Source organism: Lottia gigantea (assembly GCF_000327385.1).
Source record: "Lottia gigantea unplaced genomic scaffold LOTGIsca_7, whole genome shotgun sequence".
Classification (NCBI taxonomy): domain Eukaryota; kingdom Metazoa; phylum Mollusca; class Gastropoda; family Lottiidae; genus Lottia; species Lottia gigantea.
Window position 1 is genome coordinate 2,686,594 of NW_008710370.1, and position 15,601 is coordinate 2,702,194.

A 15,601-nucleotide genomic window follows, 5' to 3' on the forward strand; every position below is an offset into this window, starting at 1 on the left:
AGCTATCATGCTAATAAAAGTTTTCCCGTAAGATTTGTCTACCATCATAAGTACAATTACACTACGATCTCAGTCTCAACTGGCACATCCGTACACAATATTACACGTAACAGATATCAGTACAGAATACAGGTTACACATAACCCAATAACCACACACATAGGGATACAGATTACACCCTAACAAAAGGTTGGTCGTCTACAGTCTTGTCTCCATAATTCGTTACTAGTATGTCCGATAGACACAGAAATGCCTTGTTGCGTCACCCAGACAACATTTCTACACCATTAGATGAATACTAATTTTATATAATTGTCACCCAGACTATTAGTACCATTTAATAAGTTATCATAGAACTATACCATATCAGCTATCAACTATCGACCATTTTCATTATGTCACTCAAGACTAGTCGAAGTCTACATTACAAAAAGTAGAGCTGAGGAAACTAATGGATTTCTATCAAGACATCTACGACGAAACGCTGAACGACCAGACCAACGACAAAACTCTGATTAAATCGGAATGAGCCACGAAACTAAATACTTTAAGTCTACTATACCCCGTGTAACCAATGCACATGCTAAGCCTGCTTTGATACTATTAAAGTTACACGTCAATACATTTTCGATTAACCAGACCCTAAGTTACTCACATAAATATACACTGTGATAATCTAATCTATATAAACAACAAAACAAACTTTAAAGATACAGTCTCCCTTAAAGAGAAGTTACACCAAAAATCTAACACGACTTTGTGACACCTTGACTCATGTTATCCAGATTCAGTTTAGGAATTTGTTGGAAACTTGGAGGGTTTGTGTGTCGAATTATTTTGCATGTTGCAAGATTTCTTTCTTTCAGAATATAACTGCGTTGCTTGATGATATTATCAGCAGATGTTACCATCTCTCATCTCTCAAAAGAACTTTCACACAATTCTTGATATCCAACTCTGTGAGTGTTATGTACAACACCAGCAAAACTTTCTTTCTTCCATCTCCTGGAATATAATTGTATTCATCATTGTGTACACTGTAAAATGGATTCAATGAAATTTCTGGTTATTCAGGGTTAGGTGGCCATGAAATAGCTTCTGCATTGCCAATCTTCTTTTTTTTTTAACCCAGAACGAAGAAATTCTGCTGCTTGTTTAACAATCATGTAGTCATTTTCTTTCATAAACTGTTCTGCATTCAATTTTGTGCCTGAGGATTTACTTATTACTATTTTGGGACAAATGGCAGGGCTGTTGATTTTGCTCCATATGCTGGACATGACCGATGGGGAAGCTCAAATGACTGAAGGTCAATATTCTCTATCGGACATCAAGTATAGGTAAGCCAAATTAGCCTTCATGTCAGTCAATGTCTTTCAATTGGAAAAAAGAAAGGCATCTCTTTAATGAAATACAAAGCTATCAATCACCTCTTGTCATTACAATAACTTGCTTACAAACCCTATAATCTGATAATCCCTTAATTACCTTTTATTAATCATCCATTCTATTATCTACTTCTTATTTTATTCTTTGTAAGTTGTTAATCATATTACTTGATAATGTTACCTGTATGTGTTTCGAAAGTAGTATGTTATAAACCTAGTAGTATATCCATATAAGTTGTGTTCATAATTTTTACTTCTTACTTCTACGGTAATCTTTTGTTTACATTTAGAAATTGAAACAAAGTTATCTCCCTTAATCTAAGGAAGATAATTCTATATTTATCAAAAAAATACATTACAAAAACAATGCAGTTAAATAAACGCCCTGCAAAAACAAAAATAAATAAAAACTAAAATATTAATGATAACAATACAGATTCAAGCTCAACTTGGAAGCTCTAATTGTATTAGTTCAGATGTCAGGATCGTCAAAAACTGGAACATTTTCAAGTACTACCAATTTTCATGCAATAAGCATAAGTAAGACTTCTAAGCTCCAATTAATATCACATCGTCAGGGAGTCAAAACCTCGTAAGTCAATTTGGGAAACTTTTCAGGAAGGGATAAAAACTGGATATTTTTGTAAGTATTTGGGATAGTGGCTTCATATTCTGCACTGATATATTCTGCAATATTTGATTTATGTGTTTTTATCCTGAAAATCTGAGAGTTACGTGTTTTATCACTTTTAAATTAGCAATAAAAACCTGGTTTAAAATAGTTTTATTTATTAAAATGTTATATAATGTTCAAATTTTCAAGTGTTTACAATCTTTAGATCATGAGATATTCGTAGTTAAAAGTTTTTTAAGGCAACCGTGGCTGTTGGTGGATTATAGACACTGTGAGTTTAAGCACAGAGCAATTTTGATCAAAATATCAAGTGTGATATATCGCCAAAAAGGAGAGATAATGCACTTTAAGAATATGTAAGAAATTTTGTCATATGTTTATTAGGTCACGTGACAGCTCTTCAAAGTTAAAAATCGCGATTTTCAAATGGCTGTAGAACTGGAAGTTAACGTTCACAAAAGAAATGATGACATTTTTTGATAGATCTCGCCAAGAGCAAAAACTTTTGTTCTGTTGACAAGGTCACCAAAGTTCAAGGTCACGAGATTTGAGCCTTGAAAGTTTTGGACAATATTGAAAAAAATAAACCGGAAATAACTAAAAAGTAAATTTGAAATTCAAAAATCGGCACCCACACAATTGTTAGGAATTGTTCACTGATAATATAGACCTTTAAATAATGCAAATACGTTTAACCCCTGATCCCAAAAAGTACTTTTATAGAGAATTTTGTCATAACAAGATGGCGGCTGATCTAATACTTCCAGGATGAATTTTATCATTTCAAATCTTTTATATAAACAATTCTAGCACATTGCAAAAAGTATTTTCCAAATATCTATAAAATTCCGGAATTCAACTTTAAGAGCGAATAACTTCAAAACCGGCAGTGATACAAACATTTTTAAAAAATTGAACATTAAATCAGAATGCTATCTATTTGTAAATTTTCAGATCGATTCAAATAAAATTGTAGAAGTTGAAAAAAACTCTAAAATTAAAACCAAAAAAGTCAGCAACAAAAGTCAAAATCTTAGAAAATTTTAAAGAGCTATCTTTTATTCATCAGTTTAAAGTAATGAACAAAATAAAAATTACAGTCAAAATACATTTAGAATGAGAGCAGTAATTAGAAATAAGCAATTAATGGTTAACGTCCTACATCATTTCCAGTTGGGCGAAAATGCGTCATTTTACATTCACCTAGTAGCGACAGGCTAAGTATGAGAGATGATCATGTCAAATAATGTGTGACATATGCAGTTTTGGCTGGGAGCGTGACCAGAAGTAGACAAAAAAAAAAAACAAGTGGTTGCCTAGCAATTTCCTCATACATTTTCAGTATATCAAGGGCAGTCACCTATCTGTGGCAAATCAAACCAAAAATTTAATTTGTGCAAGATATTGTTGATTTAAACAAAGACACATTATTTAATAAAATTCTGACATAAACTGTCACCTCTATCGCCAACAAATTTTGATGACTCAAATTCTGTTGATCAAAAAATTGTCAAATTCAATCTTTATGAAGATCTCATCATTATAAATGATCATACCAAATTTCATTTAAATGGGATGAAAACTATACACTCTATTGTGTTCACAAACAAATTTTGACGCGTTTTTCATAAATCGAGGGCAATAACTCAAAAACCGTTCATCAAAATATAGCCAACTTCAGACTTGACCAAGATCTCACCATTATAAATATTCACACCAAATTTCATTTAAATTGGATGAAAACTGTAGTCTCTATTGTGTTCAAATTTTGACGTGTTTTTCATAAGTCAAGGGCAATTACTCAAAAACTGTTCATCGAAAAATCGTGAATATCAAACTTGTCCAAGATCTCATCAATATAAATGATCCCACCAATTTCATTCAAATCAGATAAAAACTGTAGTCTCTATTGTGTTCACAAGCCATTTCTGGACAGACGGACCGACGGACGGATGGACACGGGTGACGACAATATACGTCCACATTATAATGTGGGTGTAAAAAAATAGTCATTTGCAAACAATGCAGTGCATTTGAAGAAACATGGTGTAATTCAATATAATTGTATCACGAAAGTTAAGAGTGTCGTTGACTTTTGTTTTTGTTAAAACCGATGATGTCAGAATTATGTGTACGCCAAATTTATTGTCCTGACATTGGAGACACTATTAACTTTCAATTTTACTCTATTGTTTCATCAATTATGAACTAAATAATTAAAGTTAATTTACTTCTTAGAAAAATAGAACCAAATCACTATAAATATTTATTTGGCCATTATGACAAAAAACACGATTATGAAATCTAATTGTTACCGATTTTGCCTAATCATGTTCCAACGAATTATAAAATTCATGATAATCAACTGGGATTACTAGTTTTAATTCACATAAATGTTTGAATTTTTCAAGCTCTAATTTTGATATTTGAAAAAGTACAATTTCCAATTTTCTGTTTCAACCTGAGAAATGCTTTTTGCCTTTCTTGGAATTATCGGAAGTCTTCAGAGTACCTAGATTTTAAATCGTATTATTCAATCAGGAGAATATTTTAAAACGTGCAAGTCAGTAACACATTGATCACCAACTTTTACACTAGGTCTTGTGGAGGAATAGTAATTAATCTTGCTGAAATCAGTGATCGAGGTATTTCACTGTGTAAGGTTAATTAATCGAGCTGACTTTATTGCATCAGCATAATCAGCTGGAACATAGATAGGTCGATTTTCCAATGCATGTTCTATTGTGGAATGGATGCTATCGCATTCCATTTGTGTATGGCCTTTCTCAAGGATCTTTTGTATTATAATCAACCCTCATGTAACAAACAAATATAAAAGCATATTCGATAACACACAATTTTTGTTTTGATAAACACAACCGTCGCTGTATATAATCAGGACCTGGCCACACTGGAGTTTCAAACCTAAAATGTAGTTATACAAGCAATTCGCAAACTGATTCACATCCAATTCCGCCTCACCTTCATGCCAAAATTAGCAACAAACATCACTTGTTGCCAGATCATAAATAGTATAGTTGTGACATGCTTTGTTTTGTAATACATGGGATTAGCTTGTAGAGATGGCATCATCATCACTGCCTGCAAATCTAGAGTTACAACCTTACACGTCCCTTCTAAAGCAACCGCCTTATCTCTGCTTCTGTCTTTTTTTCTAAATGCTCTAAATACCCATCTTCGTTCACATTACCTGTATCATGACCACAGTTTTAAGTCTTCAGCTACCTCTTTAAATACTCTCTCAGACAAATACTTTTCACCTTTACTATCACAAAATTCTTAGATTCTTTTAAAAGAGTGTAAATCAGGTTGTAACCGAGATGTAGAGGAACGACAGTAATGGCACGGTAAATTTGGTAGTGACTCAATGAATCCTTTGGCAACATCCCTTTTATGTTGGTTTTCGTTATGTTTACGGTTTGGTGTTGATTCCAGAAAAGAAGACTTATGTGTGCCATCACCATTAACAGAGGTTCTGGTCCAATTTAAGAATTGCCGTTCTCCTATACCAAGTGTTGAAAGTAACATCTGCTTACAGGCTCGAACTCTTGAATCATCCTTCTTGCGGTAGTACACCTGAGTTCTTGTGCGTCTTGATGTGTTTTCTGGTTGTTTCCTTTCCACAAGTGTATGCGAATCCACATTGTTTGAAATAAATCCATTCAAAATAATCAACCTATCCTCTTCTGAAAAGTTGGTACATTTCGTTAGCTTATTTTTTTCACATGGATTTCAAGCAGCCGCCTGGTCCAAGAACCTTTGCTTCTGTGGTAATAGAAAACTCCAGGTTTCAAGTTTCAGTTTTCTTGTGACCCTTATACTGCTCACCTTTAATTCTAGCCAAATAGTTCTGTTTTCTTTGAGATACTCCTTTTTTTAGATTGTTTACCATTAGCTTTAGGATTGTCAATTTCATCACCACTAAAATCTAAATCTGACGCATGTTCATGACACACTGGCTCTACAATACCATGATTGTCTGATGGGACTGCACTAGAACTTACCAAAGGTTCTTTCCTCTGTGGTGCCCATTCAGGACCTTCAGGATCAGAAATGTCGAAATCTTTGGAATCTCCAGAAATGTTTGGCATGTAAAGAACCTCTGGAGTTTAACACAATCTCTTTGATGGGCCTCCATTGAGCTCAGGGGTATGATGATCAGTAGTGATAGTATCAGTTGAATCGTACAAATCAGAAGACGATCTACCTTTATTGTCTTTTACAGAACCATTGACACCATCAAACAACAATACAGAAGAGAATCTACCGGTATTGTCTTTAACAGAATCATTGGCATCATCAAACAAAGATACAGAAGGTGGTCTTTTGTCTTTTACAGAATCATTGGCCCCATCGAACAAACATGCAAATCTCAAAGTCTGGGAAGAATGTTTCTTGCCATTTTCTGTCGATTGCTGTAAGCCAATTTTAAACAGGCGTCTCCCCTTGAATATGTGTTACTGGTAAACTGTTGAGGATTCATCAACAAAGTAACAATGATAAGTAAATATTTTGCATTGTGGAGTAACAATTCTTTATTCAGTAAAGATAATTGCAGAACGTGTTTTGGATACATAATCCTCTTCAGGACAGCTTTATTTGAAATCTGGGTTAAATTGTGACTTCACTGAAGAGGAGGAAGAAATGAACAACGCAAATATTCTACATAACGAAGACCTCAGTGCATATTTAATTGATTTGGGCTCATATTGAATGACATACTTGTGACGTACTACTTTAGGTAAAACATTGTAAAACAATTTGAAGGATTACTGCAAAACCATATATGTCCGGAAAACATCCAAAAAAGAGTTTAACATGTTTAGAATATAAGTGTAAAATTCATTACAATCAATTCAATAGAATTGTTATTATGTTCTTGATGGTCAATTCTTAGATTTACCTGTCGCATCTAGCCCTTCGCAGATATAAGGTGAATGGACCAAAATTCCTCTGTGAAACATACATGCGAAATGATCTTAGTAAGTCTAGAAATGTTAATCAGCATAAAATCATAAAGATATGTGGAAAACCTTACCTTATATTCAATTACAAGGCACATGTCATCACGTCTTCAGGCTACACTTCAATGAAATTACAAGTTTTTGTTCATGTGACTATAAGTCGTGATTTAATCGGAATAGAGGTTCTGGGTTTATACATAAGGTGTATTAGGGCAGGAATAGCTTTTTTATGCTAAAACCTAAAAATCACATAAAGTCAACGAGGTTTTGACTTCCGGTCGATGATAAGCAAGATAATTCTACAGACCTATACCTTATCAAAACATTGCAAATTCTTTAAGAATAACCCTCTTTAAGTAAGTTTTGAATTTCTGACCTTTGTCAAGAAATTTTTCAATTTTTACAGTTAATCTCCTGTAAACTTAAATTCAGAAAACTGTTAAGTTTTCACCCAATAACCCCCCTCGAAGTATGTTTGACCTATATCTGGTACTTTTTCCCCTTCTAAAAGTTGAAAGATTTAGCTGTCAATCAATAAAAAAGATTTCTGACACGATGTCTATATATAGACGTCACAGATTGACTTCAAGATTTTTTTTTTCTAGTAAAAGTTGGGTTTGCGTAAAATTTATTGTAAAAGCGAAAGTAGAATCTACCGGATGTTGTTATATAAAGTGTTTGTTACTGCCAAAAGATAAACCCTATTGAAAATCAGAAGAATCAAAAAATATTTAATATGAGGTATTGCCCTTGTTCTTGAAAACACGTTCAATTTTTAGCTCAATTCTTGATAGACTTTGCACAAATTGGTGAAATTGTTTATTACCAATCAAGGATGAACCATATTGAAAATCAAAAAATTAAACAATGTTTAATAGGAGTTATTGACCTTTTTCTTAAAAACACATTCAATTTTTAGTACGTAAACACTGAAAGGCACAATTCTTGCTGGATTTTGACAAAACTTGTCAATAATATTGTTCAACATATGTATACCTACAGCATAATTCTTTGAATATTCTATCTTTTATTTAATATGCAAATTTTAAAGTGCGGGACTGTAGTGTAGGTTGAATATTTCATACTGTTAATTGTAACTGTACTGCCAAATATTGTGACATATTTATTCAGAATCAAAGCTGCCAGTTGGCGTATATTACCTTGACTGGCAGGCTTTCTTAAGGAGTGGTGGTGGATTTGGCTTAGTTTTGTGGGACAGGGAGGGTTAATCATGAATATATTACTTAATCTTCATTGTAATCTATAATTCTTCTAAATAGTCAAAGAATTATAATCGTAGATAACACAACAGTTTTTTTTTCCAATTGGCCTATTGGGCAGTGTTAATAATGATTAGATGGAGAAAGTGTGCCAAATTTGCTGCTTGTATCATTATTTGCATGATATTTCTGTTATGTGCCCCACTACATTTTCATTTCATGTATATAGAGCATGATGTTTGTCAAGTATTTATAATCATTAAAGTATTTTTTGTAATAGCCTGAGTCTTCAAAATTGTTTATTTACGTTAAACCCTTAACACTTATCTAGCTACAATAAGCGACAGATGAGCAGAATTTATCCCAAAGGTGGACGTGTTGAATCCAGTAATTATATGCCACAGGTAAGTGATTTATAGTTATCACCTTTTTAAGCCAAGCGCACACACGAGCCATCAGCTAAGACAGAATTCATTTGTGCACTTCTCTTTGAAGCGATAGCTTCCAAGTGCAGAAAAATTCATGTTAGATTTTGGTCCTTCATGGCGATAATTTTAAAACATGTTTGATATTTTTTTGTCATGAATGAACAAATGCTTCTGTGCTAAATCTATCTGCTTAGAGGTTAATTTCTCTACACATGCGTGAAATTCCATTTGTTAAATTAAATGGCAAAGGGTTCCATTTGATATTATATCTAAAATCACCATGTTTTTGGCATGTAGGCATAGAACTTTTTCTTAGAAATAACTGTTTCTAAACGTGTGGTTGTTTTCAACTTAACAAGAGAGATGAAGTCTATGTCAAATTATCATAGTGGCATGACATACATGCATACCATATTTATTCTAATTGAAGCCCCCCCCCCCTCTTTTTTTCCAACTCAGGGAAATCATTTTTATACGCCCACATGTCCACATGCCATGTCCACATGTCCGTCACCCATGTCCGTTTGTCAGACCCTATGTCGGTTGCTTGTAAACACTCTACAAGACAAAATTCTTGACGGATTTAGACAAAACTTTGTATGAGTGTTCATAATCACCCAACAATGAACCCTATTGAAAATCAGAAGCTTCGAAAAATATTTAGTTATAGGTGTTATAGAAGATACTCTCTTATAGAACCACTGGCCTAGGTCACAAGTAGAGACTATGGATTTCAACAAGAAAACTATTTCAATTTAAACAGAATATGTTTTACTGAAGATTATTCATAGATTATTACTTCTGGAGAGATTACAAGAAAACTATATTCAACTCCAATGCAATTGTTTCAGGGAGTTGATGAAAGGGGTTCTAATCTACCATGAACCAATACATTACTAAAGTTTTTATTTCTTTTATATGCAGTGACCAAACGTTTAGAAATTCATCTTGGAGCTCATTATAAAAGTGTTTGACAATGACAGAGGCATTTTTATCTGTATTGTAGGTTGCAATGAAGGGTATGATTTGGTTGTCATGTTGGATATTTAGGCCCTTAGGTATGACTGTTTGTAGTTGGTCTATCCAAAAACTCTCCCTTTGCAATCGCTTGGTTTTTTGTTTGATCAATGTTGATACTGGTACTTTTTCTACAGGCATAACAAGATCTTCAATAGAATGATTGGGTAAATTGAAATGATTCGCAGTATAAGTTATTGCCCTTGTTCTTGAAAACGTGTTCAATTTTTAGCTCATAAATACTCTAGAATTGTTGACATATTTTGACGAAACTTGGCATGAGTGTTTGATACCGCCCAAGGATAAACCCTATTGAAAATCAGAAAAATATTTAGTATGAGTTATTTTTTTTTTGTCTACTTCTGGTCATGCTCTCTAGCCAAAACTGCACATACCACAGGTTATCTGACACCATTATCTCTTTTATCTTGCGTGTCGCTATTGTTTAAATGTAAAATGACGCATCTTCGCCCAACCGGAAATGACGTAGGACGTTAATCGTTCAGTATGTTTTTCCAATACCTGCTCTAATTCTGAATCTATTTTGATGATAATTTTTGTTTTGTTCATTACTTTGAACTAATGGCTAAAAGATAGCAATTTATGAAATTTCAAATTTTGACTTTTGTCGCTGACTTTTGGAGATTTTATTTGGAGCATTTTTTAAACTTCCACAATTTTTTTTGCGATCGATCTGGAAATTTACACGTAGATAGACATTTACATTGCGAACAAAAATCTGCTTTCAAAATTTAGATATCACGTCCGGTTGAGTTATAATTATCCTTGTAAAGATTTTGGAAGCAATAAATTTGACCCGGAAGTATTTTTGAATTTTGGCTTTGCATTTTTTTTATTTCCGGTTTTATGTTTTCAGTAATTGTCAAAACTATTAAGGCTCATATCTAGTGACTTTGACCTTTTGTGACCTGAGCAAAAGTTGTTGCCCCTTACGAGATATACCCTATAATATCTTCACTGTTGTTGTGCATTGTTAACTTCCAGTTCTACAGCTATTGGAAAATTACGATTTTTAACTTTTAAAAGCTCTGTCACGTGACCTAATTAACATACAACAAAATTTCTTATATATTCTTAGAGTGCATGATCTCTCCTTTTTAGTGATATATCACACTTGATATTTTGATCAAAATTGCGCGTTTTAAAAATAGAAAATTTTGTACTGACTTCTATAGTAACTGTGCATAAATTCACGGTGTCTATAATCCACTGACAGTAACCATTGCCTTTAAAAACGTATAACTACGAATATCTCATGATGTAATGATTGTAAACACTTGAAATTTTAAACATTATTTAACAATGTACACCTCATCACAGACGACATAAAATTTTTGAAGTGGACGTGGCAGATCCGGTGTGCATTTACTTTACCTGAAATATTTGTCGTAACTCGCAAAGTTTGCAATTGTGACCCCAGAAATTTTGCATAAAACTAGATCACTTCTTAGGACAATTTGTGATAAGATTACAGTTGTTTGCCTTCTTTATTTTAAAAAAGGGAATAGGTTTAACAATTTTGGAAATTTTCATTTTTGAACTTTAACACAAATGACCTTGACCTTTGCATGGTCAAAGGTCATTGAACTAAGATGACCATTCTTACTTTCTTACTTTTGATATCCGATATATACTTCAAGTTTGTTGACCTTTTGACCTGAACAAAATTTGTTGCCCATTACGAAATATATCTGATGATATCTTCACTTTTGTTGTGCATCGTTAACTTCCGGTTCTACAACAAATTGAAAATCGCGTTGTTTAACTTTGAAGAGCTCTGTCACGTGACCTAATTTACATACATGGAAATTTCTCTTATGTCCTTATTACAGGTAATCTATTCTTTCAAATGATATATAACACGTGGTATTTGCGCTTTTTAGAATTTGAAAATTTTGTACTGACTTCTGTAGTAATTGTGCGTAATTTAACGGTGTCTATGTCACCGTTGCCTTAAAAAAAAAAAAATAACTACGAATATCTCATGATCTAATGATTGTAAACACTTGAAATTTTAACATTATTTTTACATTGTACACATTATTACAGACATAACAAAATTATTGAAGTGGGCATGGCACATCCAGGTTTTATTCAACTTTACCTTAAATGTTTGCAATTGTTATAACTCGCAAAGTTTGCATTTGTCACCTTAGAAGTTTTGCATAACAATAACTCACTGCTTGGGATATTTAGTGATAAAGTTACATTTGTTTGGACCTTTTACTATAAAAAAGGGAATAGGTTTTACAATTGATTAAATTTTGCTATTTTGACCATTGGCATGCATGACCTTGATCTTCGCAAGGTCGAAGGACAATGATCTAGGATGTCCATTCATACTTTTATCTTTGATATCTGACATATACTTCCGCTTTTTCAGAAGTCCCAAAACAGCATTTTTCAACACTTTTAAGGCTTATATTTCTTTTATTTGACCTTTGTTGACTTCTTGACTTTAACACAAGTTATTGTACCTGACGAGACCTTTCCAAAAATATTTTAATTTTTTTTATGAGATTTGTTCTTTTAACTTTACAGCTATTTGAAAATTCGACTTTTTACTACCGAATGTTAACACATTTTAGTACCGAATGGTATCAAATTCCTGCATCTTGTCACTACCGAACGTTAAACGGTTTAAATGATGCTTTTACTATTGAATGTTTACATGCTTTTCTTTTCGGTAGAAAATCCCATTGTGACTTTAAAATACAACGTTTTATCGATGTATCAGGATGGATGCGCACTGCTTCAGTACCATTATTACGGTTCTAGTCGTTCAATCTTTAGCTCCTTAACACTCTAGAAGGGACAATTCTTGATGGATTTTGACGAAACTTGGCATGAGTGTTTGTTATCGTCCAGGGATAAACCCTATTGAAAATCAGAAAAATCGTAAAATATAACAGATAACTCAAAAAGACAAAAATGACCACTTACTTTTGTATATTTCAATATCTGAAAACGTATTAAGTTCCGTTTGTGCTATATTCAGTAAATATGTTTTGTATTTATGTTTATTTTTTGTAGTTTAATAGAATAAATGAAATATTTAGTCAAAATTAATGAATGATTGATAAAATCGGATAAAGGCCTAGGAATTAAGTTACTTTTATATAAACCAAATACTTTGAAGGATGTTGTGAGTTTAATACAATTTTTATCGAAAACACTTGATAGGATATCCCATACCTTTTGTGATTCGCTGCAGGAAATGAACAGATGTTCTAAACTTTCGATACATGAACCACATCACAGAGAGTCAAACTTTCTTTTCCTATCTTACATAATTTATCGTTTATAAAAATACTGCGATTTAAAAATTTATATTCGAAGTTTCTAGATTTTTATATTACAGCAAACATCTTGTATTTCGTTGAATATAGATTTAATGTCTTCTTCTAAAAGCTCATTGTCAAGGTATTTCTCCCAAACCTGTATTCCTTTAAGTTTCGAATTATATTTCTTTATTTGAATATCATATATATATATATTTTGGTTTTATGGCATCTAATTTATGTTTATATAACGTGTAAAGGTTTTGACTTATTTGTTCTGGAATCGTTATTGTTTTAAAAGTGTGAGTTGGGGATTCTTAGATAATTTTTTAATTATAGATTTTATGCCTAAGAGAGTAAGGTTTCCGCATTCAGTTGTACTTTTTAGTAAAATATCTTTCACATGAATATATCCTTCTTCAAATATAGGACTACCTCCAATTTTAATATTTATATTATTCTAAATTATTTGAGATTCAAAATTTTCTAAAAAATTAATATTTCGTGTGTATATATCACACCAATTCATAAATATGTCAAAATAAAAAGGGCTGCTAATTTTTATATTTTCTGCTTGATATAACTTTTTTATCCAAAATATGCATTTACTTCTAAAAAATTCGAAAATATTTAACATTCTTAAACCACCATCTTCATAATCTTGAATAATACAGTCTCTTTTAAATTTGTCAGGTCCTTTCCATAAGAAATTGTAAAGTAGTTTATTAACTTCACACAAAACATGTTGTGGTATCACTGTTGCTGATGCTGGATATGAAATTTTTGTTATTATGAATGTTTTTATAATTTGAATTTTTCTTGATAAATTTAGGTTATATTTTTCAAATGAAGATATTACTTTTTCAATTTCAGGATATTTGTCAATATAGTTTAGTTTGATCATAGTATCATTATCTAAAGAAAAATTTATTCCTAATATTTTAATTGAATTTTCACATATTTTCATGCTTAATTTTTTCATTTCACTTTCAAAATCTTGTTTTTCTGTATTTAGATTCATTGATTCTGTTTTGTTAATGTTAATTTTAAGTCCAGATACAAGACTAAATAGCTTAAGTATTTCAAATAAATGACGTGCGTAGCAAAGTCATGTAATAGTACGGTCAAATCATCTGCATAACTTAGAGCTTTTATTTGTGCTTTGCTGAATCTTATTCCTTTAATTTTGACATCATTTCTGATATTTTCTAATAAGATTTCAATTACTAGATTAAATAAAATCGAAGACATTGGATCCCCTTGTCTAACCCCCCTAGAAATGGGAAAAGATTTGGTGGCGAATCTGTTGTTCATTACAGTACAGGTAATATCATAATACAGAATTTGTAACAATCGTATCAAATTTTGTCCGAAACAAATATTTTTAAGACATGAAATAAAAAATTATGGCGAACACTATCAAAAGCTTTCTGGAAATCGATAGCTAATAAAAAACCTACTATTTTCTTTTGCCGTGCGAGTTCAAAACTATCGTCTATTATTCGAATGTTGTCCTGTATTCGTCTACCAGAAATAAAAGCAGATTGGTTAGGGTGAAACAAATCACTTAAATATGGTTTTAACGTATTTGAAAGAATTTTACTAATTATTTTTGTATCACAGTTAGTTAATGTTATAGGCCTCCAATTTCCTAATATGTATTTATTCTTATCTCCTTTAGGAATTAATTTAATTACCGTCTGTTTTTGACTTGTAGATAAAGTACCAGTATCAAAAGAATATTTAATAGAGTTCAAAAATATGTGTTTTATTGATGGCCAAAAAGTTTGATAAAATTCAATTGTTAACCCATCGTTTCTAGGGGATTTGTTTAGACTTCATTTTCATCAATTTCATATTCCAAAATATCACATGCACTTTTATCAATAATATTAATATTCCATTTAAAGTACTAAAAAAGTCAGATGTATTATCCAGCAATGGTGAATACAATTTTCTATAGAAATCGTATATTTTATTGTTAATTTCATTGGAATCAAAGGTGTACTGATCTGAATAGGTAAGTAGTTTGCGAATTGTTGCTTTTGACTTATTATTTCTAAATTAAGGAAATTTTTTGAGCTTTTTCTCCTTGACAGTACCACAGTTGTTTTGATCTAATAAGCGCTCCCTGAGTTTTTTCAGTATATATCTCGTCAATTTTATTTTTAACATATAAAAGATCGCTATATAATTTCTCACTCTCATTATAATTGTTTGTTATCGAAATGTCAATTCTTTTTTTTTTTTTTTTTTTCGATTTTTACACACCTTCCTGAGCTTAGACTACAATAGTTGCAGCAACCATTCAACATTCACGAACCATAGATATAGGCGACGATGTGCATAAATATATTTTGGATCTTTTTTGCAAAACCGGAAGTGCCACAGTTCAATATGTGCAAGAATAGATAATCGGCTCTAGAAGTGGTATTTTTCGGTCGATTTTCTTTGGGTTTGCATTTTTGGAATCTACTGTTAAAATCTGAAAGAATAGCAGTTTCAAAATTCGAAAATTTGTCGCAGACATTTTTTGGCCGATTTTCGAAATTTTTGGACCATTTTTCAGTTTTTTTCGGATTAATCTGAAATTTTGATAAAAGATGCATGTCACTAATGTAAACCAT

The 15,601-nt window shown here is 31.9% G+C and overlaps 1 protein-coding gene across 1 annotated transcript in view; it reads left to right on the plus strand.

Moving 5' to 3' along the window:
- The window catches only part of LOTGIDRAFT_107866 (hypothetical protein), a gene marked incomplete at both ends in the record, with an annotated part of 82,659 nt that overhangs the window by 3,985 nt on the left and 63,073 nt on the right, over positions 1–15,601 (plus strand). The window contains one exon of the mRNA XM_009065557.1: positions 8,559–8,631. Coding sequence (XP_009063805.1) covers positions 8,559–8,631 — 73 coding nt within the window. The remainder of the gene's footprint in view (positions 1–8,558; positions 8,632–15,601) is intronic.